At 34.1% G+C, this 27085-nt stretch overlaps 3 protein-coding genes across 4 annotated transcripts in view; 2 read left to right on the forward strand and 1 right to left on the reverse strand.

Annotated features, from left to right (window-relative positions):
* The first annotated feature begins 1287 nt into the window (after positions 1 to 1287).
* irx4b (iroquois homeobox 4b) lies at positions 1288 to 6688 on the forward strand. 2 transcript variants are annotated; one of them, XM_051136010.1, is made up of 6 exons: positions 1288 to 1534; positions 1644 to 1798; positions 3045 to 3284; positions 3401 to 3513; positions 3629 to 3948; positions 5736 to 6688. In XM_051136010.1, the coding sequence occupies exons 2-6, from the start codon at positions 1754 to 1756 to the stop codon at positions 6338 to 6340; spliced, it is 1323 nt and encodes a 440-aa protein (XP_050991967.1). In that variant the 5' UTR covers positions 1288 to 1534; positions 1644 to 1753; the 3' UTR covers positions 6341 to 6688. The 2 variants fall into 2 exon arrangements, with proteins under 2 accessions (XP_050991967.1, XP_050991966.1); XM_051136009.1 differs by having other exon boundaries at positions 1288 to 1798.
* Positions 6689 to 10958: 4270 nt separating this feature from the next.
* On the reverse strand, positions 10959 to 14122 carry ndufs6 (NADH:ubiquinone oxidoreductase subunit S6). Its single transcript, XM_051136025.1, has 4 exons — positions 13942 to 14122; positions 13681 to 13734; positions 13428 to 13550; positions 10959 to 11116 (listed from the first exon to the last, which is right to left on the reverse strand). Exons 1-4 carry the CDS (start codon positions 14083 to 14085, stop codon positions 11048 to 11050), a joined length of 390 nt encoding a protein of 129 aa, XP_050991982.1. The 5' UTR covers positions 14086 to 14122; the 3' UTR covers positions 10959 to 11047.
* Positions 14123 to 19240: 5118 nt separating this feature from the next.
* lpcat1 (lysophosphatidylcholine acyltransferase 1) overlaps positions 19241 to 27085 on the forward strand; it is a 39863-nt gene continuing 32018 nt past the window's right edge. The window contains exon 1 of the mRNA XM_051137215.1: positions 19241 to 19553. Coding sequence (XP_050993172.1) covers positions 19434 to 19553 — 120 coding nt within the window. The 5' untranslated portion in view covers positions 19241 to 19433. The remainder of the gene's footprint in view (positions 19554 to 27085) is intronic.

Consider the following 27085-nt stretch of genomic DNA (forward strand, 5'->3'; position numbering starts at 1 on the left):
AATAAAGAGAGAGTCCAGAGGTGGCTGAGAGACACATTTAAGGTACTGTATGTGATAAAGGATTGATTGATGTCCAAAAATATATGTGAGACCCAAAATGTGACTCTTCTATAACTTTTTGCACTTTTTGATTTGGCTTTAAAAAGACTTGTTAAATGAAGAAAATCTTTAACAAAAGCGAATAAATGCATAACTAAGGACAGACCTTTGCCAAGCTGTCCAGTAAGGAACTTATTCTATATCACTCCTAAAATGTTTTATTTTTATTATCATTTTTTATGTTGTCTGGTTGGGTTAGTTATAATTAATATTTTTATTGTTACCAGACAAAACATGTTTTACTTGATTTGGTGACATTTCATTTTACAGTAAGATGCAATAACCCTAAACCAAATCCTAACCCTAAGCACATGTTGTTAATGAATATTACTCAATACCTAAACGTACAATTACACTGTAATAAGAATGCTTTAAAATAAAGTTCTCATCCTTATATTTTAATGGATGTCATTTTTAACTAAAGAACACATAAAATATTGTTTTAAGCCACACAGCTTTGAAATAGCAGCCACTTTACGCCACTTTTTTAGATTGTATTTTTGTAGATTTTCTTTTTTTTTTTTTTTACCAAATGTATTTCTACCATTAAATGGTAGGTTTTTCTTTCAAATAGTTTTTAAATATGTGACCCTGGACCACAAAACAAGTCAGAAGTCAGATATTTGTAGCAATAGCCAACAATACATTACATGGCTCAAAATGATCTTTTTTTTTTTATTTTATGCCAAAAATCATTAGGATATTAAATCAAGATCATGTTCCATGAAGATACTTTGCAAATTTCCTACTGTAAATATATCTTAACTTAATTTTTGATTAGTAATATGCATTGCTAAGAACTTAATTTGGACAACTTTTAACATCACCAAACATTTCCACATGCCTCTATCTATCTATCTATCTATCTATCTATCTATCTATCTATCTATCTATCTATCTATCTATCCACAACATATCTTACTGTAATTACCAAGTCTGTTATTGTTGATGTAAGCCATATTTTACACAGCACTATACTATTGTCCTGTTTTTTGATAGATATCGATCTAAGACTGTAATTTTTTTATGTTGGTTTTATAATTCTTTATAATTTTTTTTTTTTTTTTTTTTTCAACCAATTCAGTGTTATTTAATGGTACAAAAGTGTTTGATAACTACATAGAAAGGCAATTATGGTAATCGTTTCTGGGCGGTCATCAATCATGTGCGATCGAGCTGTCTGTGCACTGGAGTCAGATGTGTGATTGGCTGCTGGCGGGCAGGGAAACTGAACACGTCCTCATTAATGTGAGCGAGACCCCGCGGGCTCCTCACGAGGACACAAGCGCATCGTTTGACTCTGAAGTTATACAGCGGCTATATAAAGTGTTCCGCTGTGTGAACAACAACTTTTGGCGTGATTCGCGTTTGTTTTCTGGACCTTTAAATCTGATGCTGTGACGTCAGCGCCACCGGTGTTTAAAACAACGTGCAAGTGAGCCAACGTTTGTTATGATTTTTTTCAACTTGAACTACCGCGCTGCACCACGCTGAATCTGTGTCACACTGCAGTTTTTTGTTATTTGAATTGTTGGTTGTATAAGAAACAAACAGAAGCAAGAACGGGACGTTTAGCTCCAGTTAATGGAAGATTTTCTTGATGAACTGATGACCCGCAGCGGGACTGCAGCTTTCTCTGGGCTGGACACTCATCATGTCATTTACACAGTTTGGCTATTCATATCCTGCAGCACCACAGGTAACTTTTTTATACACTTCCACACTTTTTTCCATCCACTTTACAGTGCCAGATGTTAATGTGATTCATTGAGAATGCTCTGTTAGTTAAGTGTAATTGAGTGATTCTTCAATTAGGGGAAATGTTCTGACCTAGTGATTTTAAAGAAATCATTTAATCATATGTTTATAGTTTTAAACTTTATTACTGTCTTTTTAATTTAAAAAACTTTTTACTCCTTTATATTGTTGAAATAATTTGTGGACTTCACTTAAATCTATTAACTTTCCCTTTATAATCAATTAATGAAAACCTGTTAAAATCAGGGAAAATCTGAGAAATTTTAGTTTTCACTTCTCTTTATGTGAACTATATATAACTTTATAGTTTTCTTAAATTGTATTTTTATGATTTTTTTTTTAAATCAGTCCCACTGCTGTCATTGTCATCACATCAAGAATTTAAAAAAAAAGACAATGTTATTTTCTTATTTTATGTATATTTGTTTATGATGAAAATGAGATGTGACAGGGAGGCATATTTTTGCCAGAACAACAGAATAGCAGATTTGAATAAGTATATATATATATATATATATATATATATTATTAAATAAATATATTATTATTATTATTATTATTTTTTTTTATAAATATAATTCATTCAGAGATTAAATCTTAAAGTAGCTTTAGTAGATTTCATTATCAAACCCATCATTGGTAATCTATTTGGCATCTTAATTTATAAACTATATCAATTTTTTTAAATTTAAGAATTACATATTTTAATAAATAATTAAATTTACTGCTAACATGTTATATTAGCTAGTGTAAGAAATCTGTCAAAAAAAAAAAAATTACCATCATAGATCATTACCCTAAATATTAAATTCCACACCATCTTATATTATTCCAAAATCCACATAAAGGCCATGTTCAGATCTTTATAACATGACTTGTGATAAATGTTTGAAATTAAATAAAAATACATTGTGGAAGTGTCCTTTTACAAGATGTCATGTGGCCAGAAGTGTCTTTAATTGAAGAATAACTCAAATGCAATGCAACAGTAACTCTATAATGTCAAATTAAAATATTTTTGGTCATAAACGCTTTACTTTTGTAACTAATTTGACCATAAATGGGGATAGCACTGGAGAGTAATGTTCTTTTAACTCATTTTAAATCATTAATTAAATGCAGAAATATCTAAATGTGTTCCATAGTTTTCAAGGACATGCTAAAGCTCTTTGTCCTTTCTTTGACAGCTTTTAATGTCTTCTAACGCTCTGAGCGCCTGCTATGAGTCTGGTGGTTCACTGCTGGACTCTGGAGTGGCAGCTTCTCCTCAAAACTCACTTTATTGCCCGGTATATGAAAGTAGGCTTGTGGCCTCCAGCCGTCATGACCTGATCCCTACTGCTGTCTATGGCAACTCCTGCTCAAAGAGTCATGGTTATGATACCTGCAGCACTTATGGTCCAGATTCAACCTCATACTATCCACTAGTATGCATTTCATTGATTTGTTTCAATAAAAATATGATATTTCATAGGGGTGAACAATACCTGCACTGTCCAGGAAGTTTCCCAACTCATTGGTTAATTTTTATGCTTTATATTAGGGTAAACTCAGTGAGAAAGATGGAGTGGCAACAGGACATTCAAGAGTCAGCCAAAGCTCTGCATACTACCCTTACGACTACTCAATCGGACAGTACCAGTATGACAGATATGGGTAAGAATGATCACATCCTTGTTGTTATTCTGGTTGCATCAATGGATTGTTTGCACAATAGCTGTATTTGAAAATTCTGCATCCAACTTTTAAACAAATGCACTATGTTACTTAGGTATGGATCTGTAGATGTGGGCACAAGAAGAAAAAATGCTACCAGGGAGACCACCAGCACACTGAAAGCATGGCTGCAGGAACATAAAAAGAACCCGTATCCCACCAAGGGCGAGAAGATCATGCTGGCCATCATCACTAAGATGACCCTTACGCAGGTGTCCACCTGGTTCGCCAACGCACGGCGAAGACTCAAGAAGGAAAACAAAATGACGTGGTCACCACGCAACAAGACCTCAGATGAGAAAGAGTGTGATGATGACCAAGATGATATGGACGAATCGCAGGGAGAGCCAATAAAAACAGAACAAGAATTCAATGGTTTGTTGAAAGCTTTTTGATGTTACTCTTGGTTGAGATAGCCTAGGCTATATCCATACTCAGAACTTAAGCAAATTGCTGTTGCTAGGTTATAGTCCAAAAACTGCACTTCTGTAAACACTGCAGTTACAGTTAGACATTTCAGGCCTGTTCACATCAAGAATAATAACCTTTTTTTAATGCTTTATCATCAACAAATAGCATGTACAAGAACATAACACAACAGGAAAATGTTTTAAAAATAACTCAGTGGTAGCAATGAAGAAGAAGAAGAAAAAGGAGGAGGAATGATAACTATCCATCTTATTTTTCAATGCAGAAGTAAGTTGTTTTCTGTGAATGTGTGAAACTTCTGGTTCATTAGCCGCTGTAGGGAAATAAAGAGAAGAACAACAAAGTAAAGTGTAAAATAGTTTGCACTATGGACCAGTGTGTTCATAATTAAGATAATACATTAAAATAATATAGTAAGACACATTGGTTCGCAATATCAAGCAGCAAAACGAGCTGTTTTGTACAGCTAAAAATAGCTGGAAGTCCATGACACTGGAAGCCAGACCCATTAAATTTACAAATAGTGCACCCGCTCTTACAGAATAAAAAAAGGTGGATAAAGACAACAGTAACTACATTAACGTCTGTACTGAAGCATCATAATTTTGTTTATATAAGTGCATGCTGCAGTTTTGTTGTCTGCTGCTTTAAATGTTTGGCCATTTAAAAGAAGGATGAATAATTGGCTATGAACGTTTTATTTCATCAGCTAGAAAAAAAAATGTTCTGAATGTGATTTATTCTTCAGTGGATTTATTCTTCAATTCTTCTTATGGGCGAGACTTTCGGTTCATTAGCCTCTATAGTGAAATAATGAGAAGAATAACTACGTGCAGTAAACGGTAAAACTGTTTGCACTACAAATCAGTATGTTTATAAATAAGACATGGGCGTCGGAGCCATTGTATGTGGGTGGGACAGGACCCACCCACTTTGGAAGACCAATGATATTGGACCCACCCACTTTTACTGTCTCTAATTCAGCAAATACATGAGGAATGCCCTAGTAAATTAAACTATTTTTTGCTACAGAGTTGAATTCCACGCTACTTCTTTCTTAAATCCATTCCACTTGGCCCATATAAATGAACTCCATTCCGTTTTTTCACTAGTTACTCGCGCCTGCTGCGCGGCCTCGACACAGCAAAGTAAACAAAGCATCTGAGCTTACCTCCCACCCGATACTCTATTTCAGCCTTCGATTGTTTCCTTTATTTTTTCTTTGAAAACAAATGCCTTTCCGTTGTGATATAAGAAAAATTTGTGAAAAAAAAGAACAACGATTTCGGCAAAAGGCGGACACGAACTCTGGTCTCTCGCGTCAAAAATAATGTGCTGCGCGCATTATTATTTATGCTACTGGAAATATAATTTAAACGCCGTCTTTTGTAGCACCCATGAAATAAGATAACACATTAAAAAATGTGGTAAAACACGTCGATTTGCAGTATCGAGCAGCAAAACAAGCTGTTTTGTACAGTAAAAATACCTGGATGCGATGACACCGGAAGCCAGACCCATAAAATTTACAAATGGCCACGCCCGTTCTTACGGAAAAGTAAAGTGGATATGGTAGCGTCGTGACTCGTGAACTTTCCTATTCTTAAAGAATTGCGATTATTAAATCTTTATAGTTATAGTTAATGTCCTTGGTGTGAACGGGTCTTTATTCAATTTATTCGTTATATTCAGTGTTTTTATATTCTGTTTAAATATTTGTTTCATAACTCCAGACAACCTTGGAAAAGATGATGCGGATCAACTTCACAGCGATCTGGAAGATTTCGATCTAGTGGAATCAGATGGATCCGAGTGCGAATCGAAACCATCCTTTGTCATGCGCGTTCGCTCAGAGACCAGCGAACGTCCAGATCACCAATTTAAAGAGGCTTTTCACGAATCCGTTACCGAGCTCCCGACAGATGTCCATGAATTTAATGAAGACTGCTTAAGACCTACCGCTGAAGACAACCAGACAGCAAAGTTCTACCTTCAACATGGCCAAAAGACCATTGAAACCAAGCCAAAAATCTGGTCGCTTGCACAGACTGCTACGTCGTTAAACCAAGCCGATTACTTATCATGCATGCATAAAGAAACGTCGTGCTCTTCTTCAAACTGTGACTCAGACTCAGACATAACAAAGAGGAAACAAGAGTCTCCAGTGGCCACTCTTAGAAACTGGGTTGACGGTGTGTTTCACGATCCTTTATTCAGGCACACCAACTTAAACCAAACTTTCAGCAACTCCACAGAGTTATGGACTGAAGCCATTTCCTCGCAGAATAACTACAGTGAACACTCAGGACCTATTGCTTCCTCTCAGCATACTTCATAACTGTGACGCTGTTTTTATTCATAGGTGTTGGTTGCACCAAACTGAATAGTTAAGCCATCACAAAACCCACACGCTAGGTTTGGAATATTATCGTGCTAATGTCTTAATTATTAGTTTCATTCTGTAAGCTGTTGTCATAGACCTTCTGAAAGTCTGATCAACTTTATATTTAGAACTTACCAACACAGCAACGTAGATTTAGGAAGATTGGCACCTTTTCACTTAAGAAAAAATCAGGTTCTGTCTTTGTTTAAGATAGTGATCACTGCTGTATAATAGCACGGTACTCATATTTCCCCCAAGCTGAAGTCTCATTTGCTGATCTCGCATTCCCAAAAATAAAGAGTCATTTTGTGGGAAAAAAAAAAAAAAAAAATGATCGCTGTCCGTGGTGCTGAAATTCTCCCAGGAGCACGTTTATACATTTATTGTTTGAATGATGTTTTTCCCAATGGAATCACACAACATGATTTTACATACCATACATCAATAACCTGAACCATTCCACACAATGTCTTTTAGACCGGTAGTTATAATCACTCAGTCGTGATAAATGTAAGTACTCAAGGGGTTATAATGCTAAACTGATAACTCAATGGTACTTCTAAAAGTCGTAGTCAGTGAAGCGTTGTTTTCGTAAAGTGACTGATATGGCAAGCTATTTTAACATTTATCCCTTAAAACGAACTAGTATCTTTTTTTTTTATGTTAATATATTATAATTTTTCTAGTGCTTATATTTGTGCTTTTATTAGTATTGGTTTAATGAGTATTTTGAATTACCAGTAAGTAATCCAGTAGTGACTAGTATCTTTTTTAATGTCACAAAAGTGGATCAACTTGTCAAACGCCATTCTGGATTTTGGCGCTCGCTTGTATGGTGGCTCTAAATTGTCAAACACCTCTCAAAATGCTTTCTACAGATGTGAAAAACGCAGAAAAATTGAACCTGATCTGAATTTGTTTAATGACAGACGAACGTGATTGACACAACGTGCAAGAATAGTTACTAGTAAAACTGGAAAAAGTACTAGAAACAGCTGAAATACATTAGCAGGAAGTGAACAGTTGAAATCTGATCCACAGATCGCAGTTACAAACTGGAATAAATATTAATGTTTACTGATTAGTTACTAGTGCTAGTACTAGGGAAATATATAGCTGTTACTGGATTACTTACTAGTAATTAAAAACTACTAGTAGCAGCAAAGCATATGTAATGGTTAAGATGGCTTGCCATAATGTCAACAAGGAATTGGAGCCATTTAGAGTCACCTGAGACAAACTCAGCTTGTGAAACTGGATGCTAACTTTTTAAAAACCAACAAGGAAGAAAGACAAATTGCGTTTGACAGTCTAATCCTAACCCCTGGTGAGAGAAGTGAAGTAACTTATGATTTAACAAATCCTGAATGAAGTAGACAGATTGGCCTCTCACTGTTTTATCTGTGATCATTTGAAATCCCCATGGTACAGATAACTGGCACAGCCATTAAAATGACTCCATCATTGAATGTATCCGGCTGAAGATTTTCTGGAGGAAAAATCGTCTCAGGTCTGTTTATCAAGACAGAATATGTACAGAAACTCAAAAACATTTATTTGCATTATTTGCTTATTGCAAACACAATTTTTAGCAGAACAAACTAGTTCGTGCATATTTCGCATAACTACATAAAATGGCGTAAAAATTTCGGAGATGGGCTGTTGTGCGTAAATGCGCGCTTGAAGCTTGCCTCGTTATATTTATTTTTTGTTCATTCTCTACAGTTTGAAGCTCGGGAAGATGATGATAAAGTATTCATTAGAACAGAGGAGAACCTGCCACAACCTTGTATGGGATTAACGATTTTAGGCTGAATTATTCAGGACGAATTCATCCGAGAATTCCTTTCTTTTTCGGCGTTATAAATAACTTACATTTAAGGTAATAAATAATGACATCCAGGCGTTCAGTAAAGAAACTCGCTGCACACTCCAGAAATGGGAAATCCCATTTTCGTATTCACATTTAAAACAGAACTCAATTAGTCTGCTGGATAGATATTATTATTATTATTATTTTTAAATATATCCTGTGTTAATCACTTCTAAGCAATCTTTTCTGAAGAAAAATAATGTTATAACACATTTGGGGGCAAATTAAAACCTTAAACTTTCATCTTAGTTGGAATCACAAGTAATTTTACCGTGCTAACACAACATTCCAAGCATGTAATGTCATCACGTCCTGTTAGTTATTCACAATATGGACTACAAGATTGAGATGTGTTGAGATTTTGTGTTAAACACAGGAGGTCAAGTAAACACAAAGACTGCAAGCTGTAAACATCATGGTGTCACAGGATCAGAGCACCAGATCAGAAGAACATCTGATCTGTTAGCGATTTGTCTCATTCAGAGCCATACAACAGCAAACTAATAAAATAACAACATATACGTGCTGAAAACTTTTCTAAAAGTTAACAAAACAACAGCCTTTCTTTCACTACGGTGGATCTCAGTCCTAAATCTTTAGTACGCACACACATCAACTCTCTTCAGGCTATAGTCTGTACTAGCTTTGAGAAACATGACACAGTCTCCTGAGTAAAGGTCATGACTCTAGTACATGGGGCAGAAGAGAATTAGTGCAGACAATTAGGTGAAGTCAGCGGTCATACCACAGAACACTACAGTTTCTTTTTGACAGTGTGGAAGAGAAGCCTAATTATAAAGAGAAGCAGCCAATCCATTCGTGTGGCGAAAGCAAGTTAGGTAACTTGCATAAAATAATCCTAAAATATTCTAAAGAACGTTATAAAACATTCTAAAGAACGTCAGAATGTCCACACCAACGGATGAGAACGTTCTATTTATTACCGGCTTTGAAGTCGGCTGGATTTTGACTGGATCTCAATGTTTTTATCGTTCAGCAGCTGAAAAAAAAAATCGTTCTGAAAGTGATTCGAACAATTACGTATCGTTATTTAAATCGGCAAATTAAACCGTGAAAGACGACGTTTTCTGAGAACCTGCAACGTCCTTCTGTATCTCTGCTAGCTCCATTTTAGCTTCATGAATAATAGAGAACACTTTTCTATGCAGCACAATTCATATGCTCAGTTTCACCCCAAGATTTTGCTCAGAGCAATGTTTAAACTAGCCAACCACCTGCAATTTAGGCACCTCCTGATAAAGGGAAAATCCACAGCCTTTAACAATGAAGCCTTCCCCTTACCTATCACACATATTGGACAGGACACAGCGCAGATGAGGGTTAATTGGCATCACGCTGTCTCTTGCCTTCTGTCACCAGCCCCAATTATAGCAGCATGGCTGCCTTTCTCTCAACCTGAGGGGCCTCCAGCCGGAAAACTCAGTTCCACTGCATGCACCACTAGAGACCGGGCTTCCTCCGCACTGCCACAAGGCCAATTTGGCATGGCCGTGCCGGCAGAGAATACTCTTGATGAAATATATATATGATCTTCCTCAAACATGTATTGTTCCGCACTAGTGTTTCTTATCAGACTAAATCCCCCTTGACATTCTCCCAACTTAGCGGGAACGCAGCTCACCAGTGCTTAAAGATGCAGGTTGCTCTCTTCTTTCACCCTATGCTCCCTTTCATGTCATCCTGCCTAGAAGTGCTTCAGAAACATCACTGAAAGTAAAATGAACACCGTATCTATCCTATAGAGTCTGAGTAAGAGAATGTCAATTTGTGTAAGCGAACCTGTTAGCTGACCGGCCTTATAAGGTCTTCTTTCAGAGCAAGAAGACCAGAGTTTCTGATTATAGGCCTACACGATACATGTCAGATCATTTAGAGCATATGCGTTACATTCTCGCAAGGTATTGCACATATAAACTGACTGAATCAAAACTGAAAGGACCTTTTATAGATTTAGTCACTCAAGTCATAAACATGAATTTTCCTGGTGTAAAAAAAAAAGAAAAAAAAAAAAAAAAAAAGCATTACCCAGAAGTGACAGTACTCTTAAAAATAAAGGCTCTTTATTGCCATTGGTGGTTCCATGAAAGGCTCCACCTTTCTTTCATGAAACTTTTCAGTTTTATGAAAATTCTATGAAGGTTCTTCATAGTGGGAAAAAAATTCTGATAATTAAATGTTTTTCACACAAAGAGAAAAAAGAAAATTAATAACTGTTAACTGAAAGGTTCTTTGGGGAACCAAACTAAGTTTTTTCTTCTTCTTACATCTGTGGAGAGTTAGCTTTTCAAAGATATAAAATATGCTTTATAAGAAAGTACTACTTCAGCCTTTAAAGTAAAATTTCATCCTTAATTCAATGTTACATGCTGTATTTCGTCATTATTTGTGAACTTCACTAGCCATTTCTGATTGAAAATGATTGTAAGTAAATCTTATGAACATTCAAATCAAAAACTTTTCAAAACAAAATACTGATGACAGACTATTTAGATTCTACTTCCTTCAAGTGTTGATAGCACTGAAAAGATCATGTACGCCCTCTGTCTGTGAACACTGGAATAAACCATGTGCATATTCTACAACACTTGTAGAGCATGATATACCACCCTTGAGACACATGCTTGGAAAAGTGCAAAAGACACCAGAAAATTAAAGAACAAAAAACCATAACAATTTTAAGTTATAGTAATATTTTATTGTACAGAGAATAGAATTACATATCTTCAACGGTGAATAATGTATAGCCCACACAGACGAAAGACAGTTCTTCAGTGATGATGCTTCTGCTTAAACTGCAGCCCACAGTACCCACATGTGCCAACTTTGGTGTCCTTGTCCTGTGAAAAGATTGAAAATAATTAATGCATGATGCTATAATAAATGTTAAATACAATATGCAAACAGACATGTTTTAATCTCTACACATCAGGGTTGGGGTCAATTCAGGAATGAACTCAACAATTCCAATTCAAAGAAGGAAATGGAATTGGAATTGGAATTCAACAACAATTACAGGAAACAGAGTTGAAATTGAATTGGAATTACAGGAAGTGGAATTCAATTCAGGGAAATTCCACTGAATTCCGTTTATTGCTGTTTCTGAGCATTTATTTGTGATTGCATTTAGAGACATACATTTGAACTTTATTTATGATGCTTTACAAATACCAAGTAATGTATGAAATAGAGTTGATCAAATGCAAGTAAATAAAAATGAGAACTGTACATTATGAATTAATAATTGAATGACAGTGGTGATAAGTTTCTGGATGTACTATACATTCAATATATGATTACCACATAATATATGTCTCAACTCACAAAAAAAATGAGTCATGTTCATTCATGTACTTCATTCACTTTTTATTGCATCGAATTATCATCATTTCCTGAAAATTGTCATCGCTAAGATTGCATCTCTCAGGCCTAAATATCTCAAGTGGAATTTAGTGGAATTTATTTGATTTCAATTCTGTTTCCTGACATTCCAATTCAATTCCAATTCCATTTCCTGTCAGCTGCATGCAATTCCAATTCCAATTCCAATTCCATTCCAGGAAGTGAATTGGAATTTACCATTCATTCTCAATTGAATTCATGAATGGCCCCAACCCTGCTACACATTTAATTAGTTAAATTAAATAAATAACATTAAGATTTTGTATGTTTTTTTTTTTTTTTTTTCAAGCCTGCATTTATTTGATCCATAGTACAGCAAAACCAGTACAATTTTGAAATATTTTTACTATGCAAAATAACTTTTCTATTTGAACATCCACCTTTTTCCTGAGTAAGTGTTGAGCAGCACCATGATGGATTTTAACTTCCATATGGGTGCTTTCGTGTTCCGGTCTCCATAGAAATCCATGTTAAAATGGCGTAAAAAAGATCAACTGAACTGAAACTTTTTCAATATAACTAAATATAAAAATGTGAGCAGGTTTAACATTATATTATCTGCTCGGAAAATGTGTTAACTTGACTAGAAACACCAGAAACTGGAAATGTCAAGCACCGCTCCAGTCTCACAAGACTTCCATGTTCAGAAAAAGGTGGACATTTTAAAATGCAATTTATTCCTGTGATTTCAAAGCTGAATTATTATCAGTCACATGATCCTTCAGAAATCATTCTAACATTCTGACTTGCTGTTCAAACACATTTATTATTAGTATTATGTAGAAAACAGTTGAGAAGAATTATTTCATTTTTTTGATGAATAGAAACTTCAGAAGAACAGCTTTTATCTGATACAGAAATCTTTTGTAACATTATAAACGGTCTTTACCTTCAAATGTTGTCTTTATAATCACTTTTGATCAATTTAAAGCATCCTCGCTAAATAAAAGTATTCATTTCTAATATTTAAAAAATGGTATAGGGTATAATGTTACAAAAGCTTTTTCTTTCAGATTAATGCTGATCTTTGGATCTTTCTATTCATCAAAATATCCTGAAAAAAAATGTACTTAACTGTTTTAAATATAAATAATAATAAAAAATTCTTGAACAGCAAATCAGCATATTAGAATGATTTCTGAAGGATCATGTGACACTGAAGACTGGAATAAAGATGCTGTACTTTGGATCAAATAAATGCAGGCTTTTTGAGCAGAAGAGACTTCTTTAAAAAACATTAAAAATCTTACTGTTCAAAAACTTTTGACTGGTAGTGTACTTCAATAACAAGAGGTTGTTAAACCATGCTTTATGCCAAGGGGGTCCAAAACCTGTTCCTCGTGGGCCACTGTCCTGCAAAATTTAGCTCTAACCCTAATTAAACACACCTCAACCAGTTAATCAACCTCTTCAGATTCACTAGAAACGTCCATGCAAGTGTGTTGGAGCTGGAGCTAAACTCTACAGGGCACTGGTCTTTCAGATGATTGGACACCCTTGCTTTAAACAGTGAAATAGGATTTAGGACACTTCCACAAGGCAGATGATCACTTAAAGTAATTTTGCCATTTATGATCTCATAATCTTGGGTTGCACATCATTCATTTTGAAAACAGAGTACATTTATTTTAGATGCCTCCCAAAGCAATAAGAAATACTCCTTGTTATGCATTCCTGCTGCTAGGTTGTAAGGAAAAATGTTCATCGTTTCATATTTAGAAGCTGTTCTTAAATAAAATACTTGTTTACCAAGTTGATGTAAACTTTGGGGTGGCCAAGAGCCCCTCCGCCTCCATCACAGGACACCACTCTTGACTCTACATGTGTCACTGGTTCTTCAGCAACCAAGTTGATTGCAAAATTCTCATTCACCTGTATCAAAGATTAAAAGCTCCATGAGCGAACAAACTCTGATAATATTTTATATTAACTTATAAAATGTTATATTTAGAGTAATGCAGTGTTGAAATGATTGAGAGAGCCTGTAATTTGTTTCCTTCACCTCTTTTTGTCTACCGATGAATCTAGCTCTTCTCACATCATTTTCGTCATAGACCTGAAACAAAAACATGACACTGTATATCACGACACTGACAGAGGCAGCAACATCCTACATCATTCAGTTGCCTCTAAATGCACAAACTACTGCAGCACTGCTATTAATTCGATTAATATTCAGATTAATTCCCCAAGAGTCTTTTCTCACAAATAATTGCTAATAGAGATAAACATACGTGCATTTAATGCTTTAAAACCGCCTCACCTGCCCTGTGTGAGTAATTTTTTCTCCATAGTTTGAAGCTTGAACGCTGTATTGATGGGCTGGAACTGCAGACAACCTCAAGCCACTGAGCAAAGCCTTCGTATTTTTACCGAAGGACAAGATCCTTGGAAGGGTGGCTGCCATGTTTGCCTGTGATTATTACCCAACAGCCTTTGCTGTGTGTATGAAAACGCGTCATATTTCTCTGCTGACCCCTGCTGGTCGAGAACATCTGAATTCGTTTGTATTTCCATTATTTGTGCGTTCAAACATTTTCCATTTACCGTTGATTGTGCAACTTTATTTAAAACACCCGCTTGTTATTTTATGTAGCAGAACAGACATTTATATATACAAGTATGAGTAAAGGTTCCAGTGCTTGTACTGCGCATGCGTGCGTTATGACTTTTCTCAAAGTCATTACGTCACAGGAACTCGTAGAGTTTCCATCCGTCTGAAGCATGTTGCCTTCACATTGATGGTTTTGGATTAAATAATTGGTTTATATACGCGTTTCTATCGGGATTTGTAGACAGGTATGTGAGTTTTTGTCTACATGTTTGCGTGTAGTCATTGTATTAAACAAACATTAATATGCCGTCGAAGAGAATGTGTTTAATCTTGCAAGCTAGCTAGCTGGTCCACTAAGCTAAGCGTTAAGTTTTTATTATTATGCCAATTATGTTTTAATGAAGCCTTCTGCATAGCCTTTTAGTAAGATTTGTGTTGTAGCATGCAGCTTTAAATACGAATTAATAGGTTTAAAAAATAAATTAAGAATGAAAATTAATGCCAGTTGCAACCTAGCACTGATACATGTGTCAAAAGATATTTGTTTGCTATTAGTTTGTAAAATAGCAGATTAATCAGAAATAAGCACTTGAATGTGTTTAACATTGAAATTTGTATTTGTTGTATTGAAATTATTACATTTTCTCTAAGAATGCTCCAGTTCTCCGGACTATATACTCTGTATGGTTTAAAATATATTGAAAATAATAATAATAATAATAATAAATAGAAAATATTATGTATTTTAAAGAAACAATACTACTAAACCTTTCCATAGCTTTGCCAATTCACTATCAGAAATATTACATATCAGTATTCATTCCCTAATTTTAAGTATAGTAGTTTGAAGTGGATCAAAACCTTTTATCAAAGTTGTTCTAAAACCAAAATGAAACCTGAAAGACAACTTAAAAAAAAAAAAAAAAAAAAAAAAAAAATTGATCCACTTCAGATTTTGACTACTGTAGATCATATTAGCAGATAACAAACAGAAAACAGTAAGGGTACTGGGCATTATACATGTCTGATATGAAAAAATATGGTTATTTGGTCAACATTTTCTGGAAAGAGCTGTAAAATTGGTTTGAATGATTCTGGAGTCTCAATTTATGTGTTTACATTAATTCATATGTTCAGCTACTACTACAAAAAAAAAAAAAAAAAACACGATATATATATATATATAAGTTCATACACCTGAATGTTGTATTTTTTTTGTTTCACTAGGTGTTGACATCATGCTGCTGCCCTGTCTTGTTGGTTCCTTGACTCGGCAGTTGTCTCAAGTTGCCAGATATGCTGCCTTCGGCTCCTTACCTGCAGTAGGTGCACAGAGATGCATCTCCACCATCACAGCTGCAACGGCGCGATTCAGAGTTGTCGTCAGCCCTGTGTGCGAGCCACACTCTGCATTCCTCTCACCTCTGCTTGGACGATGCCAGCAGCTCCTGTGTGTTCAACCATCCGCTGGGATGAAGACAAAAACTGCTCTCAAGAGACGCTGTAAAGACTGTTTTTTTGTGCGCCGCCGTGGAAGGCTGTTTGTTTTTTGCAAATCCCATCCCAGACACAAGCAGCGGCAGGGGTGAATTAATTGAGACCCTTGTGTGTTGTCGCCACTGACTGTTTCTCAAATGAAGACTTGAGAATCACTTGAATGGTGTACTGAGCATGTAAAGATCATAGAGTTTCTAATAAAATTGTGACATCCTCATCTGAAAAGATGCTTGAAGATTTTGAGAGTTATTCACATTTTGTTTCATATAAGTTTAGGAGCACAGCAGTTAATTAAGCCTATTTCAGGCTTTATTTACATGTGTAAACCCGCTGAATTAAAATGTAATATTAATGAATAGTGCATTTTGGATCGTCTTTATGCTTTTGTGCAAACGTTCTATCTGTGCAGTCTGTGTAGCATTTAAAAAAAAAAAAAAAATCTTTTGTGAAATCACATTTTAAGATAAAACTGTGACTGAATGCAGTTTGCGCTAATAGTTAAAATATAGCAATAACCTATGTATAATTCGCAGGGTTGCCTTGCCAACATTTTTTGACCATTAGGTTTCTTGGTAAAAAACTTAAATGAGCTAACATTCTTCCAGAAGCATTTAAATAATCTTTTTTTGTACTTTAAAAATGTACTACTTGTTTCAGAATGATCAGAGAACATTCAAAATTAACATTCAAATGTTTGAAAAATGACCAAATGGAACTAGGGACATTCTGAAATAATGTTTTCATATACTACCAGTCAAGTTTTTGAACAGTAAGATTTGTAATGTTTGTTAAGGAATTCTTTTCTGCTCACCAAGCCTGCATTTATTTGATCCAAAATACAGCAAAAGCAGTCATATTGTGAAATAGTTTTACTATTTAAAATAGCTGCTTTCTATTTGAATATATTTTAAAATGTAATTTATTCCTGTCATCACAGCTAAATTTTCAGCATCATTACTCCAATCTTCAAACCTGAAAAATTCTACTTGGCTGTTTTCCACATAATAATAATAATAATAATAATTATTATTATTATTATGTATTTATCTTGAGCAGCAAATCAAAATATTACAATGATTTCTGAAGGATCGTCTGACTGGAGTAATAAAGCTAAAAATTCAGCGTTGAAATCAGGAATAAATTACATTTTAAAATATATTCAAATAGAAAACAGTTATTTTTCATAGTAAAAATATTTCAAAATTTTACTGTTTTTGCTGTGGATCAAATAAATGCAGACTTAGTGAGCAGAAGAGACTTTAAAAACATTAAAAATCTTATTTAATCGGGTAGTGCATATTAATGGGAACATTAAAAAAAGTCTTAAAATAATTAAAATTCAGAGTGATTTGCTAATGAATTATGCACACTGGAAAAGGAATATTAAGCTAATGAAATGTCAGAAAAGAGCATAAAATTATGCAGTAAAACATGTATTTGACTTTTATCCATAACATTAATTAAACAAATAATAATAATAATAATAATAATAACAATAACAACAACAACAACAATAATAATAATAATAATAAATAAGGCTGTCATACAATTAATCATGATTAATCACATCCAAAATTTGCAAGTTTTTGTTTACATAATTTATATGTGTGTACTGTGTATATTTATTATGTATATATAAATATACACACATGCATGTATATATTTTAAGAAAAATGTTATGTTTATATATTAAAAAATATTTATATATAATATCAACTATATGAATATAAATATATACATTTAAATACATATAAATATTTTCAAAAGGTTTACTGTATGTGTGTATTTATGTATACATAATAAATATACACAGTATACACACATATATAATGCAAACAAAAACTTTTATTTTGTGATTAATCGCATCCAAAATTTGCAAGTTTTTGTTTACATAATTTATATGTGTGTACTGTGTATATTTATTATGTATATATAAATATACACACATGCATGTATATATTTTAAGAAAAATGTTATGTTTATATATTAAAAATATTTATATATAATATCAACTATATGAATATAAATATATACATTTAAATACATATAAATATTTTCAAAATGTTTTCTGTATGTGTGTATTTATGTATACATAATAAATATACACAGTATACACACATATATAATGCAAACAAAAACTTTTATTTTGTGATTAATCGCATCCAAAATTTGCAAGTTTTTGTTTACATAATTTATATGTGTGTACTGTGTATATTTATTATGTATATATAAATATACACACATGCATGTATATATTTTAAGAAAAATGTTATGTTTATATATTAAAAAATATTTATATATAATATCAACTATATGAATATAAATATATACATTTAAATACATATAAATATTTTCAAAAGGTTTACTGTATGTGTGTATTTATGTATACATAATAAATATACACAGTATACACACATATATAATGCAAACAAAACTTTTATTTTGTGATTAATCGCATCCAAAATTTGCAAGTTTTTGTTTAAATAATTTATATGTGTGTACTGTGTATATTTATTATGTATATATAAATATACACACATGCATGTATATATTTTAAGAAAAATGTTATGTTTATATATTAAAAAATATTTATATATAATATCAACTATATGAATATATATACATTTAAATACATATAAATATTTTCAAAATGTTTACTGTATGTGTGTATTTATGTATACATAATAAATATACACAGTATACACACATATATAATGCAAACAAAAACTTTTATTTTGGATGCGATTAATCGCGAATAATCGTCTGACAGCACTAATAAAAAAGTACAATAAAAAAAAAAGGTATTTCTTGTTTTTTCATGACTTCTTAATGTTCGTCGTTTGTCCAGCAGGGGGCGATGCTGCACTGCTGAGAGTTCAGGCGTCTTGGCTTAAATTCTTCTGTCTTTTCTTATTGTGGTTCTATAATAATTGGTTGTTCTAACGTGCACTAACATTCTCAGAATGTCATACACAATTGTTTAAAGGGAGTGCCATGAAAGCAAACTAGTTTGAAAATGTGCACATGAAAAATTTAAGCTTTAAATGATATATCTAGGCACAGTGAAATAATCAGCAGTGCTCCCTATCACTGAATACAGGAATGATCACCATTCACAACACTGCTCAGCTGTGGCCCGCTGAGGAAAGTTGTTATGTTTACAAGATCCCAGCGGTTTAAACACGTGCGCTGTGCACATTAATAGGCATGTAAAAGATTCTCTAGGCAATAAAGCCGGAAATAAACAGCTTTCTGACACCGCTGTCAAACCACCGACAGTTCTGTTGTTTTCACATGTTTGTTTAAGTTGTTGTGTCAGTCAACAACAAACCAAATATACAACGAACAATGATGTGTGAAGATCAAATAACTTGTTTAAATAAACACATAAACATTTTTAAAATCTCCCATGTCTTTACAAAAATCCAGCACTCGATTATAATACATCTCCGATGTGATGTCAGAACCTGCGTTTATCACGCATGCGCAGAGTGAAAACGCGCAAGATGCTGATCGCTCGGTAATTTACAGGAGCGGACAGCGTCAAAAGCGAAGCCAAACACCGGTAGCTCAAAATCGACTTGAAGCGCATGTAAGATCAGGGAATCTGAAAAGTTTCTTAGCGTATAAGAGGAGCACCGCGTGGACGCATTTACTGGTTACTTTTGCTTTTATTTTTAAAGATATATGTTTACTCTTTCAGTATGAGGTTCCCTAACAGAAAACTACACACGGCGGTGGATGGAGAAGACTCGGGCGTTTCTGCACACTTCAAAAATCCCTTCGTGCACGAGTTGAGATTTACTCCTCTGCAGAAACTCAAGGTAAAGTAACTTTACCTCTCAACCACGTTAGTTTTACCCTCTTTGCAGAATACTAGAAAGAATGAAACATCTAGCAGAAGTTACTGTTGCTAATTCACGTTACAGCACGCTATATTTCATCTGATTAGGATAAGTTTAGGACTGTGACACGTCGTGCGTCATCTGCCAAAAATATGCGGATAACCTTTTCAACTGTTCCCAAATCAGCAGACTAAAAACATTATTTAAACAGGTGTAGACGCTCTGCAGGTCTCGTACAGTTTGATTTTAATATTAAGGAGTATATGTTAACATGCATCACTTCTTAGGATGCACCTGTGTGATTGATTTACATTTCTGAAATATAGGCTGTATCATTGTTAGATTCAAAGACCAGCTTATGTTTTATGGGCTGTGATACGCAATTCAAAGTGAACTGAAAAGCATCTGGGTGGAGCTTGTTTAAAATACAGATGTAAAGATATAAAACTTAGTTTGTCATTATTTCAGTGACTGTTCAAATGCATTTTAAGTAGTGGAACAGTCTGTTGTTGTTATAGTGTACAGGTCATACCTGGAAATGTTTATGGCACCCACTGGCTAGTTTATAACAAGGTCAGGGGAAACCAGAGAGGCAGTTCTTGGGAACTAAAATGAAATATAAAAATGCAATAAATAGACATCTGTTATAATCTAAATCACGTGCAGAGCAGTCTATGATGAGTTGTGGTGCTGATGTTCATAGTGCAGCATACGTTTTTTTTTTCATTGATATTCTGATGTCATTTATGTAAAAAGCATTTTTTTCCTGGCACCTTATTGCATTGAATCCCTGTGGTCCTGGAAAAAATGGAAATGTCAAGCAATTATAAAAAGTGTGATTTCCAGCCTAGGAAAACTCATGGAAATGATTACAGTCTTAAAAGGGCATGGAAAAGCAATTTCATCAGCTACAAGTTACTCATATTCAATCATTTATTTATTATTATATTATTACTTGCAGATTATCTGAATTGCAGATCAGGGATAAAATGAATTTGTATCTGATGCACAGTTGTGTTCTGATGTACACTGTAAAAAACAATTTGCTGAGTCAGCTTAAAATAATTTGTAACCTGGCTGCCTTGAAATTTTAAGTTCAGTCAACTCAAAAAAAGTTTATTCAACTTGAAATGTTAAATTATACTAAGTGACAACTTAGATATTTGATTTGAATCAACTTAAAATTAAAAGGCAGCAGGGTAACAAATTATTTTAAGCTGACTCAACAAATTGTGTTTTTTATTTTTTTACAGTGTAGAGGAACTGTAAAATAATTTCTAATAAAGCAGCTGTGTTAGTGCCCATGTGTTTTTAATTGCGTAGTGTTTTATTGTGGAGCTGGATGTGCCATCACTTATGTGACCCTGGACCACAAAACCAGTCATAAGGGTCAGTTTTTTGAAATTGAGATTTATACATGATCTTAGAGATGAATAAGTAAACTTTCCATGGTTATGTTTGTTAGTATATGACAATATTTGGCTGAGATACAACTATTTAAAAATATGGAATTGAGGGTGCAAAAAAATCTAAATATTGAGAAAATCACCTTTGAAGTTGTCTAAATGACGTTCTTAGCAATGCAAAATCTTTACTTAATATCCTAATGATTTTTGGCATAAAGGAAAATTCATAAATGACCCATAAAATGTATTGTTGGCTATTGCTACACATATACCAGTGCTACTTAAGACTGGTTTTGTGGTTCAGGGTCACACATAAGGTGTATGCTGAAGTTAATAATTCCTCTACACCTGGATTCATTCTGATATTATGTTCATACTTTATTTGATTTTATCAAGGGCTTTGGCGGTGCTTTCTTAAGTGAATACTTCTGTTTTGTCATAGCTACTGTATGGCTTGACAGAACCATGATTCTGGGATGTGTTCCATCAAGTTCCCTGAGTGATTAATAAAGGGGTTGGTGATATTTTGTGTTTTTAGTAAGTTGTTTTAAGCTTTTTAGTAGTTTAAAGTAGCTTGATCCATGTAGGTCAATCATTTGCAGGGTATTTAGGAAACTCTCGATACATTTCACCATGTAGAGCCTTCACAACAAAACCCTGAAATGCCACTCCTTTTTCCTTAAATGTCACTCACAAGAGATATATGAGAAAACAAAGTTTTGAAGTCCTGCTCTCCTTGTTTAACTGTCACCTCGATCCTCTCAGCCTTTCCTGTTGTTTGTGGGAAATGGAAAGCAAAGACATCAGTTGCTATCAGGCAGGAAATCCACCAGAGCCACTGATCTGATAATAGTTTCATTTATCCTTACATTTCAGCAGGTGGAGAGACCCTTCGAAAGGATATTATGGTCACTTTTTTATAAATCGGACAAGGCGGACAATTGTTCACTAGGAAATAGTCAAGTGTCTGTTCTCTTTTTTTTGGCCCCATTAGCCTACTGCTATTTTCTAATGTTGCCTTCTACACAAAAGCAGTTTGTAAGATCCATGATAGGCCGTGATGATTCACCTGATTTCCATATGTATCAGATTCAAAGATAAATAGACCTTTGTTGGTATTGTGCAAGATCTTTTTAATACCTTCAGGCCTGCGGGCTATGTTCTGTACACTATGAAAAAGCACAACATGTGTTACTGAATCTACTTGCTATGTTGGAAATCTTAAGAAGTAGGTGATTCTTTTTTGCCAGCTCTTGTAAAAAAATGAGAAATAGTCTTACAGGAAAAATTCACCACAAAATGAAAAATTGCAGAAAATGTACTCCGCATCAGGCCATCCAAAATGTAAAGCATTTTGTGTCTGCATCAGAATATATTTGGAGAAATTCAGCATTACATTGCTTGCTCACCAATGGATACTGTGCAGTGAATGGGTGCCGTCAGAATTAGAGCCCAAACAGCTGATAAAAAAACATCACAATAATCCACAAGTAATTCACACAACTCCAGTCCATTAATTAACATCTGATGAAGCAAAAAGCTGTGTGTTTTTAAGAAACAAATCCATCAAGACATTTTAATTTTAAAGGAGAAGTCCACTTCCAAAACAAAGATTCACATATAATGCACTCACCCCCTTGTCATCCAAGATGTTCATGTCTTTTTTTCTTCAGTTGTAAAGAAATGATGTTTTTTGAGGAAAAAATTTCAGCGTTTTTCTCCATATAATGGACTGATATGGTGCCCCGATTTTGAACTCCCAAAATGCAGTTTAAATGCGGCTTCAAACGATCCCAAATGCAGTTGTAAAGGATCCCAGCTGAGGAAGAAGGGTCTTATCTAGCATAATGATTGGTTATTTTCATAAAAATAATACAATTTATATACTTTTCAATGCCAAACGCTCGTCTTGTCTTACTCTGCCTGGACTGTTTTTTTTTTTTCGGTTCATGACAGTTAGGGTATGTCAAAAAACTCCCATCTCATGTTCTCCCTCAACTTCAAAATCATCCTATATCGCTGTTTTACCTTTTTTGTTAAGGGTGTTTGATCTTCTTTGCATGTTCACTTTGCAAAGACTGGGTCGGAACTTCTGTAGCGATGTAGGATGAGTTTTAAATGATTTTTGAAGTTGAGGGAGAAAATACGATTGGAGTTTTTTGACACACCCTAACTGCCTTGAGCCAGAATACACAGAGTTCAGGGAGAGCAAGACAAGATGAGCGTTTGAGATTAATTAAATTGCATTTTTTAAATGCTAGATAAGACCCCTCTTCCTCAGCTGCGATTTTTTTTTTATTTATTTATTTATTTTTTATTATTATTATTATTATTATTATTATTGCATTTGGGATCGTTTGAAGCCGCATTTAAACTTCATTTTGCAAGTTCAAAATCGGGCACCATATCAGTCCATTATATGGAGAAAATTGCTGAAATGTTTTCCTCAAAAAACATAATTTCTTTACAACTGATGAAAGAAAGACATTAACATCATGGATGACAAGGGGGTCAGTACATTATATGCGATTCTTTGTTTTGGAAGTGGACTTCTCCTTTAAACACTCACTTCTGGCCATAATATGAGTCTGTTATCTATAATAACGCTTCCTCCAGTGAAACATCTCCTCAAAATCCAAAAACATATTTATTTAGAACAGTTTTGCATTGTCTTTTGCTTGTAAACAGTGCTTGGTCTTTGCATATTTCTCTCCTGATTCAGATGAGATTATATAAGCACTATTATGGATAGAGGACTCATATTTTACCTGAAAGCAATGGTTTGAAGGGAAAAAAAATCTTGGATAGATTTGTTTCTTACAAACATGTACCTTTTTGCTTTAAAATACATTATTGATGTAACTGACTCATCTACAAACTCATCTACATCTTGAATGCCCTGAGGATATTTTCATTTTTGGGTGAACTGCTGCTTTAAGACTTCCATTCTATAGATCTCTTGGCGTTGAAATGGCATCAGCCTTTGTCATTGAGCTGGCAGTACCAATGGAGAGATCATAAGTAGGCTTGGAAATTCCTGCCTCAAAGCCGAACATTTGCATGAAAGCTTCATCATGGAAAACCACACTTGCCCACTCGGGTTTCTGCTGTCACTGATGACGTTGCTTCGCATACGTGTCACAACAAGAGTCCTTTTAGCAATTTCTACTGTTATGTAACATCCTTGAGACACTATGATCAAAACAAGCAGAATTCTTTAAATTCTTTCTACTGTAACTGCTCCTCAGGCGTTGAGCCGTAACATGAGCATAGTCACGTCATGCTATCTGGAGGCACTGTAAGTCTTAGTGTGTTCCCTGTAGTGAGCGTAGAGCTTATGTTGTTAGAGATCACGATTGATGGTGATCCGAAGGGAATGTGGAGTGAGCAAGAGCTGGAGGATCTCCTCAACCGTACAATGCTGTGAAGTGCCCTCAGTGAGAATTGCTCTTAGCCGTTGCTCACTAGAAGATTTACAAGAGTAATTTGCCTTTTTAAACACACATGATTGAGATGACATGGCAAGCCGTGTATCTTATGTATGGCCAAGGCTAATCCAGCAGCTTCCTGCTGTCTTCTCTCTGCACACTCTTTAAATGGTTTATAGTGTGACTGTTTACAAATCAGATTTGGGTTCTGGCTTAGTTAAATAATCATCTGGCATTCATTGAGCTCTGTTTTGGAAGATCACATGCTTTTACAATGCTCAGACCCTAAATCTCGTCATCAACGTACATTTTCATATTCTGTACTGTAGTCTGACATGGTGGTTGACATGAATGTGGATGATCAGGTTTGAGAGGGGCGGGGGGGATGGGGCAGGGGTGTCGGTACCCAAAGGTACTTTTTTCGGTACTTTACTCTCTGCATAATAACAAAAAACATTTATTTCAGTGAAAAAAAAGTCCAAAACTTTCAATTTCAACATTTTGAAAAATATGACCCTACAATCTTTTCTTTATTTTTTCCAGAATGTTTTGTTTTAATTTTTCTGATAATCAAATGAAGGCATTAAACATGTATTTATTTTTAATCAAATGTAAATTAAACCCTTTTACTTTTTTCCAAACAAACAGAGGTTTATTTTTTAAATGTATACATGAAATAATTTTGTGTGAATATTCTGTTAAAAAGTTTTAATAATATTGAAACATAACAATAACAATTGAGTGATTAATCTGGTTGTAATATTTATTTTATATTATTTAATTGTTTTATTTAAATTGTCCAGAATTAGAAATATATAAAGACATACATTATAATGTACAAAAGTAATACAAGAGTAATATATTTTTACACGTTAAACCGTACTTTTATTTTGACAGGTTGCCGATGATGCTAGTTTTCTCAAATGAAACGGTACTTTTTATGAATGGACTTCACGATCCAGTCCGCGTTTTCGCGTAGGAGTAGACGCGCGTCCATGTAGTGTTAGAGACAGAAATGACATGCCGTAAATAAGATAAATAACACAAAACCAAGTTTGTTTAATAAAAGAACAAGGTATGGACCTGTTCTATAGGAAAGGTAACCGCCCCCTAATATAATGGCAGAGAAACACTGCATTAAACCAAACACTATAATAACATCTTAGCTGATAATTCAGTATACTTTATTTTTGACAAAACATCCCATGTTTTTGTCGTAATGGCACATTTTCGGTAGTGACAGTGATGTTTTGGTAGCGACCACATCACATTAAGAATTTTAACCCACATACTAAAACAAACATACTAAAATATTACAGATTTGCAGAACTGTATTAACATTTTGTTTATTTCCGCCAAATAAAGAATTGTATTGTCACTACTGAAACAATGATGACGTTGTGACAATTTTATGGGATTACACCCCAAAAATTAATGATGTCACTACTGAAACTATATCAAATGTTTCATTAAAGACTGTATCGGTAGTGATAATTTTAGGATACTTTTGAAGCTAGCTCAAAGATGCTAATCAGCACATGGTTAGCCAGCACTGTTCTGAACAGTTGTACACATATAAAAACTAAATGTCATGGAATAACTCCTAAAAAGGTGTATAATTATGAAAAAATGGTGTTCGGTAGTGACATTCTTTAAAGTTAAACGCAAATTTTTCAGACTTTTGAACACATTTACCTCAAAATGATGGGACCTATCTACTTACACCTTGTACTGTAGCTGTGTGAGAGGAGGACACATGAATGTTTCCTGATCATAAATGTAGGGGTAGTTAAAATCGGTCTCAGCAAATGGACTAAAACATACACTGTTTTGGTAGTGACATGAAAATTAAACTTCAAAAAAATCAAATGAGTGTTTTTAGAACAACAAAAAAATATTTCAATATCATTTTCATAAGTTGAAATTTAGGGGTTAGGGTTTGGGACAGCCACTAAATTATGATTGTATATATATATATATATATATATATATATATATATATTAAGCTTACTTAATATGTATTTGCTATTTTAAATATTATTGTGGGGTTTGATAGATAATAAAAGGATTTTAGTAAACTAATATTTGAATACGTAAATTGTTTAAATGTTTGTGTTTGTTTTTGTTTTTGTTTTTTTGGTTGTGGGACATTAGGGCTGGGCGATATATCGAATATTAGCGATAATATTGCAATAATTTTGATGACGATATAAAATTAAAAAAATATAGTGAATATCAAATGTTTCAAATTCAAGCATACTTTCCCAAAAATAATGCACCACAAGGTCCAATATTACATCCTCTTACGTATTACCCACAAGAGACGTGAGTGCGGTTGCCAGATATCAAGAGTTAAAATTCCCGAATCAGAGCTTCGCTGTTACAAGGATACATTTTCTCAAATAACCAATCGTGTGCAGGGAGTAAAGGCTAAAGCTGCTTTGCAGGGCATGGAGGCGCCAGTGCGTGCACATTTTTTTTCAGTGAAAAAATGTAAAATATTCCGTCATTTTTGCAGCACCACGACGCTCGCATCCGGTGTAGACACGGTGTGAGTTTTTGTGAGTTATGTTACAGCCCTGCAAACATATCGACATATATATTGAATATCGTAAACATTTTGACAATATCGAGATACACATTTTTTATATATATCGCCCAGCCCTATGGGACATTA

The sequence above is a fragment of the Labeo rohita genome, chromosome 19 (assembly GCF_022985175.1).
Source record: "Labeo rohita strain BAU-BD-2019 chromosome 19, IGBB_LRoh.1.0, whole genome shotgun sequence".
In the NCBI taxonomy this organism is placed as follows: domain Eukaryota; kingdom Metazoa; phylum Chordata; class Actinopteri; order Cypriniformes; family Cyprinidae; genus Labeo; species Labeo rohita.

Bases quoted from the DNA above. Each gene is read 5' to 3' on its own strand.
- irx4b (XM_051136009.1), top strand. From the start codon at position 1,754: ATGTCATTTACACAGTTTGGCTATTCATATCCTGCAGCACCACAG. The intron at 1,799-3,044 runs GTAACTTTTTTA...TTTCTTTGACAG, and splicing joins CATATCCTGCAGCACCACAG to CTTTTAATGTCTTCTAACGC. The intron at 3,285-3,400 runs GTATGCATTTCA...GCTTTATATTAG, and splicing joins CAACCTCATACTATCCACTA to GGTAAACTCAGTGAGAAAGA.
- ndufs6 (XM_051136025.1), bottom strand. From the start codon at position 14,085: ATGGCAGCCACCCTTCCAAGGATCTTGTCCTTCGGTAAAAATACGAAG. The intron at 13,551-13,680 runs GTGAAGGAAACA...TCTTTGATACAG, and splicing joins TCATCGGTAGACAAAAAGAG to GTGAATGAGAATTTTGCAAT. The intron at 11,117-13,427 runs GTAAACAAGTAT...ATCTTTTCACAG, and splicing joins CCAAAGTTTACATCAACTTG to GACAAGGACACCAAAGTTGG.